At 34.9% G+C, this 6,216-nt stretch overlaps 1 protein-coding gene across 3 annotated transcripts in view; it reads right to left on the minus strand.

Moving 5' to 3' along the window:
- The window catches only part of LOC108575979 (echinoderm microtubule-associated protein-like 2), a 56,555-nt gene that overhangs the window by 32,987 nt on the left and 17,352 nt on the right, over window positions 1-6,216 (minus strand). For all 3 annotated transcript variants that reach the window (XM_017938920.1, XM_017938919.1, XM_017938918.1), the window contains exons 3-4: window positions 4,595-4,757; window positions 2,544-2,657 (exon numbers count right to left, since the gene is read on the minus strand). In XM_017938920.1, the coding sequence (XP_017794409.1) occupies window positions 2,544-2,657; window positions 4,595-4,757 (277 nt within the window). The remainder of the gene's footprint in view (window positions 1-2,543; window positions 2,658-4,594; window positions 4,758-6,216) is intronic.

The following is a 6,216-nucleotide window of genomic DNA, read 5'->3' on the forward strand; positions in this document are numbered from 1 at the left end:
AAATTTGTTTCAATAAAAAATCTTCCATCGGCGTTATTGTGAAAAATTTTCAATTTTCTGTCATATTGAAAAATATGTCAAATAAACGCAGATAAATATGCTAAGTATGTTAAACTTATCGAATAATGTAATATTTAAATAATTTTAATCGATGCGTTTCGTTTGAACGATGGGTTATCAGTTACCAAGTGTGTGTGCGTAAGTATGTGCTTTTATTAATTTAACAACATCGTCTTATAAGGCATAAAAAGCCATGAAATTTTTATTGTAAACATTCTTTTATATCTACTATAGTTTTAAAGATATACAAGAAAATAGGGTAACACTTATTTTCATTCAAGGGCTGGTTACACCCCGAAAAACCGAAAAAGGGCCAAAAAAATTGCCAGATACTTCTCTTGAGATTCCCTACAAATCTACAGTTTCAAAAAAATTGGAATTTTCGGGTTACCAAAGTTCCCTTGTCAGAGTCGCTCGAGCAGACGTTTTACGGGCAAGAGCGCTCGCCGTTGCCCGCGGGCACTGCTACGGGCTAACCGAAAAGCAAACGACAAGTGGGGAGCAACGTAGTGGCAAGAGTATACATACTCTTCGTTCAAAATAAGAATAACCTCGTTTCGCGCATGGGACGTGCCTAAGGCAGGGCTAGAACGTACCAAACCCCCACTTAACCGCCTACGTTTTTCTCCGTCTTACCCTTTGCTACGCTCTCTGTCTATGCGCAGAGGAGCGAGGTTATTCTTATTTTGAACGAACAGTAGGCTCGTAGATGGACGTGCGTTAGTACGTTCGTGAGGCATTTTTTCAGCATGTACGATCACTATACACTCATATAGTGCCCCATCATAGGATCGTTGCTCGAGTAGGCGTGGCTTACTGCTCCAATATCGTTCCGTGCTCGAGTTTGTATAATCAATTCATAAGGAGATATACTCTCGTTCGTAAGTTTTAGGACACTTATCGAATGTGGATTAAATTTAAACAGTTGTTACAAAATTATTGAGATCCAAAGAAAAGTTGTTCAGTTTGGTAATCTCGTAGTATAAGGAGCACACGTACTTTTATTAATATATCATCACCTTAACACATTAGCGTCGGGTGACGCACATATGAGTCATTCAGGTTTTTGACTTGAGTCCGGATGACGCGGGAATACGTCATTGAGGTTTTGACATATTTGTCTCAAAATAAATTTATGAAACGCTATAAATGGTTCGATTGCTCTTCAGAAATGCCATAACAGATGTTTCACGAATTAAAACAATTGTGTACGTTCTACCACTTTTCTAAAGATTTCTTTGAAAACTATTAATTAGTTAAAAGGTTATAGCAATTTTTTCCATCTAGATAATTCGTACTCCATTCATAACTCCATTAACCCTTATGTCAATAACCGGGTACCCTTTTGCATAATTCTCACTTCAAATATTTGATCTTCCAGGTAAAAGATTGAAATATCCGGCCAGATCGTTGGTATTTCGCACATTTCCTATCCGTGTTTGCCCCAAGTTTAGAATTTTCTTATCAGAAAACTACTAAAATTGGACGATAAAGTAGACGACAATTCTGGTTATTGACATAAGGGTTAATAAGTTCTAAAAAAAAAAAACGGTAATAATTAAATTTTCCTTTTATTCGTTGCACTTCCTTCCCTAATTTTCCTAAATTGACATTTTCCGGATAAGTGTGTCAGTAGTCGAATTTTCCTTCCAACTGTGGTATGCTAAAAGTACACAATTCTAACACCACTTGGAAATATTAACAGTAGATAAGTTTACAATCAACTCCATGTTTAATGTTAAAACTCGATAATAAATTCGGTCGCTTTACTAATGAGTTGGAAATATCTAGTTGTAAGTATTAAGGTTACGATATGATACCAACTTTGGCGAACAAATGTAATTTAAATTATACAATTCTTTCTGTACGAATATAACAGGTGTCGTAATACTTACGAACGGCAATGTACTTTAACGTACTGACCTGACTCTCCAATTCTTCGCTATTTTACGATTTTTCATAAAACAAAATGACTTTGCGTGGCACATCGCTGAATTCCTCTTAACAAACGCTATCATATTATAAAAAAAAGAATGCAGCGTTGCGTTCAAAAAATAAACTTGTTGCTGTCTCTCGTCATACCGAACAACTTCTGTAAGAATACTTTCCCCATAATTTCAGTTCCTTCCGAGATATTCCACCGTGTCCAATTAAAAAAAGACACCCGGTATATTGATACGTTCCGTGCCGCGTGTACCGTCGGTGGTGCACGATCGTTCTCAGAAATGGAATTTTCCTTGAATGAAAAAGGACCTTCAATTCTGCGCTGAGACAAGTGTATGTCCAAAGGAAGATTACAGTGTGAAAATTTCAATACTATCGATACTTTTCGATAATTAAATATTTTAAGGTGACTTTTTGGCCTACGTTTCACGGTTCTGTTGAAACTTACTATTTTCCCATGGCACGGAATGTATCGAGTAATATTACTTGGACAGGCAAAGCATGGAATAAACGTTGAATTAGTTTCATTTGATATGTACCTGGTTACTGGCAGTGGTGTGGCTCTAGGACTTGGCGATGGTACCGGGGAAACGCTACTACTACTGGGGCTGTCCGAGTGTAACGAACCCGTTGATTGGTAATGAACTGACCTTCTGAAAGTTAAATTAAATTTGCTTGATCCGTGCCAGACCTTAATAGATTTCTGTCGAATATTTTATGCAATACTTGGAACGTTATAAAGTACACCGATGATAAAACAGGAATAGTTTTCAAAAACTTTCAACGTTGTTACCGGTATTACCAGTTTTAAGACCAACATTTTATACATTTACCTGAAAATCAACTGTCGATCGTAATATATTGAGTTGGCCAATAAGTATTGTCGGATTTTTCCGTGAGAGATCGTTTCTACTGTTCTCAAAACAAAGGACTATTCGCAACCTATAAAACGCGTGTATAGTCTAAAAGCTGAGATTTTCAGGTGTAATTTAAAAAAATGTTCGTTCTGTTTGGTTAAATTTTTTTTAACTACATTTTATTTTATGTTTTTTAAATATATTTTCGTGCAATTACGCTTATTTACTTTCGCGAAGGTAAAAATGCGGTACAAACAGCGAAAAAGATTTCTGATGTGCACGGTGATGATCTTGTGAATAAAAGAATGGTGCAAAGACGGTTAAAAAAGTTTCGTGATGGAGTCTAACCGATAAAAAAAAAGAAAACTAAAAATATTTAACTAAACATAACGAACACGTGAAAATCTCAGCTGTTAGACTATGCATACGTTTCACAGGTTACGAATAGTCTTTTGTTTTAAAAACAGTAGAAACGATCTTTTACGGAAAAATGCAACATTGACCAACCACAATATTAGCAGTTGCATGCAGTGATATTATAAGTTAAAGCGTTAACAATAAGTTTACCATTATAGGCAGTAGTTTATCACTTTCAATGTATAGAAAATTCTTGATAATATGCTAACGTTTTAGCCAGATTCATTTACATTTCGAGGTACATACTCTGTTACTTCAGTTTGTTCTGTTGCCTATTTATATCACTTCTTAAACTCAAATTATAATGTAATAAAAGTAACGATAAAGTAACCTTTCGCAAAGCTTCCAAGCTATTAGTGCTAACTGTAGTAATGTTATGTATGACATAAAAATCTCAATTAATTACTAACAATTATGATTGAATTATATAGAAATTTATAAAAAAAATTTAATTTTTGTTACACGTATACCAGTGAGTCTAGTAAGATGCAAAGGTATTTTAATTATTTAAGATTTCCATACAGAAGTCGTGAAATGTGTATTAACACTTTACCGACCGGTAGCGGTTGAACATTCTACGCACTTTCGACCGGTCACTCGGCCACAGATACATCGGTGACACCGGCTCTATTTAGACTCTAGGCTATTGCGCGGGAATATACGCGCTTTTTCTTATACCTGTAGAAATGTTAAATCAAACTTTGACCGGTTAATAGGCTATCGGTCGGTAAGCGTCGGCGATCGGTAAGTGTTGGCGGCAAAAAGCCGATTAATAGGCTACCGGTCGGTAAAGTGTTAATAAATGAATTGATAAGCGGAAAATGTTACGCACGCGCTAATAACTAAATTAATTTAGTATAATTAGTAATATTCTTATCTTGTATTATATGCATATAATAGTTTCATTTTTAATTTCTTTCTAGCGACATAAATTAATCTTAACCCTTTGCTGTCCAAATAGTCCAGTTAGTCCGCACTCGTTTGGTCACTCTCGGGCAGTATCACGTAGTTTCTCTTTATTTCAATATTTCAGCGTGATATTAGTTATAAAATAGTAAGTTTCGGTATAATATTAATGCGTAAAAATATGGTTTATTGTTATTGATAATTTATCATTTATCATTATACGATATCTGAAGGCAAAAATTCTTATGACAAAACTGACTACACGTAGGATCGCAAAGGGTTAATATCTTGAATCCTGTTTTTGAAATAATTTGTATCAAAACTTCGTGTACGCCTATAGGGGTCTACTTGTGCAGTGAGAAATACAAAATAAGGACATACATATTTCTAACAGTAATTACAAATAATACCTTTGAGGAAGTTGAGAGGAATGCGTGTAACTGACCGGTCTTCGTGGAGTGGAGATCGAATCTCGGACATCATGGGAAGATCCTGAAGAGGAGGAATTCCTAAGACAGGAACCGCCAGTTTGGCGCAAACGTATGTCTTTCTGGGGTACAGAACTTTGATTATCTGGTAACACACAATTTTAATTGTACAAGATTATTGAACTATTTCTAAAGCCAAAAATTGTTTATGTATTTGCAATAAACATTGATATTAATACTCTTCGTTGACTTCTGATTTATTACTATTACCTTATTCCTAAAATTACGTCTTTCTATACATTAGTAATTGTGTATTGTAGTACAAGCGTGGACAAACTTGATGCATGTTTAGCTTTAGCATGTCGAAGGTTTGAAACATCGTGCAATTTAAACTTACTTAAAAATTAAATAACGAAACTAAGTTAAATTAAGTTAAGGTTCGTGGGAAATTAGTGCAGTAACATGAAAATATTGTAGTTATGTGCAATTAATGTAATAAAGTTTTGTTAATTTTGTCTTGGGTTTCAAAATTATCACACTTTTCAAGAAATAACATAAGCTTACTTCGAAAATCTGTAATGTACGAGACATAATTTTTAATTAAAGTTTGAAAAAATTTAGATAGATGTTAATGTATCGTGTAATTATGAAACGTTTCGTTTTATATTCACTATAAGATATAATTCACTGTCGAGAATAACATGTGAATAAACTATTCTATAGTAATGAAAGGTAAATTACGTCCGTTCAATTATTATCTATTAAATTATAATAAATCGCGTATGAATTATATCCACCTTATTTGAATAATGTGTACATGGTTTTAAGAATGTAAGTACGAGTGGATTTATTGGATACCTTTTCGCATATATTTTTATATTTATCAAAGAGGTTGTTCAAAAATGGCCACTTTTGATTCCGCCTAGAAACGAAAAATTTGTGCAGTAAATAACAAAAAATGTTACACTTTATCCCGTCACACTTCGGATAAATCTTGTAGAATTATGTTGGAGAGGGATCAATATCTGAAGTATACGGAAATGGGGGGTTGCTGGGGTGACTCTGAACAACTTTTTCCTTTACCAAAATGTTGGTTGAAGCTTCGTTTTTGAATTATTAACGAAAAACACTGGCCAATCAGAGCGCGCGTAGAGCCCGCGCCCAGGCACGGGAGCGCAGGGACTGATCCGCGCGCGATCGTGAACAAACGCGTACGCGTGACTTCTGGGTTATCGGTCTCTGTCACAAAAATTTGACTTTGCACCGGAACAAACCATTTCTCTAAGCCTTATAAAAATAGCGGTGCAAAGTCACATTTTTCTGACGGCAACTCTGTCAGATCTATACTTCTGTATAGATGAAGATGAAACGTAACGCATACACGTGAGTTAGATCACTGCCACTTTTCCGTATTTGCACTTATTTTTTACAACTTTCCCGTCACATTTTGGATAAATGCTTGTAACATTTTTGTTCCTTAGGAGGTAACTCTTAAAAATCCTACATGAATTTTTCGTTTCCACGCGGAGCTAAGTGACCATTTTTGAAAAATCCTCCTTTGTAATCTAACGAGTCATCTATTGTGGTTTATAAAATTGTCGCTT

The sequence above is a fragment of the Habropoda laboriosa genome, unplaced genomic scaffold (genome assembly GCF_001263275.1).
Source record: "Habropoda laboriosa isolate 0110345459 unplaced genomic scaffold, ASM126327v1 scaffold337, whole genome shotgun sequence".
In the NCBI taxonomy this organism is placed as follows: Eukaryota; Metazoa; Arthropoda; class Insecta; order Hymenoptera; family Apidae; genus Habropoda; species Habropoda laboriosa.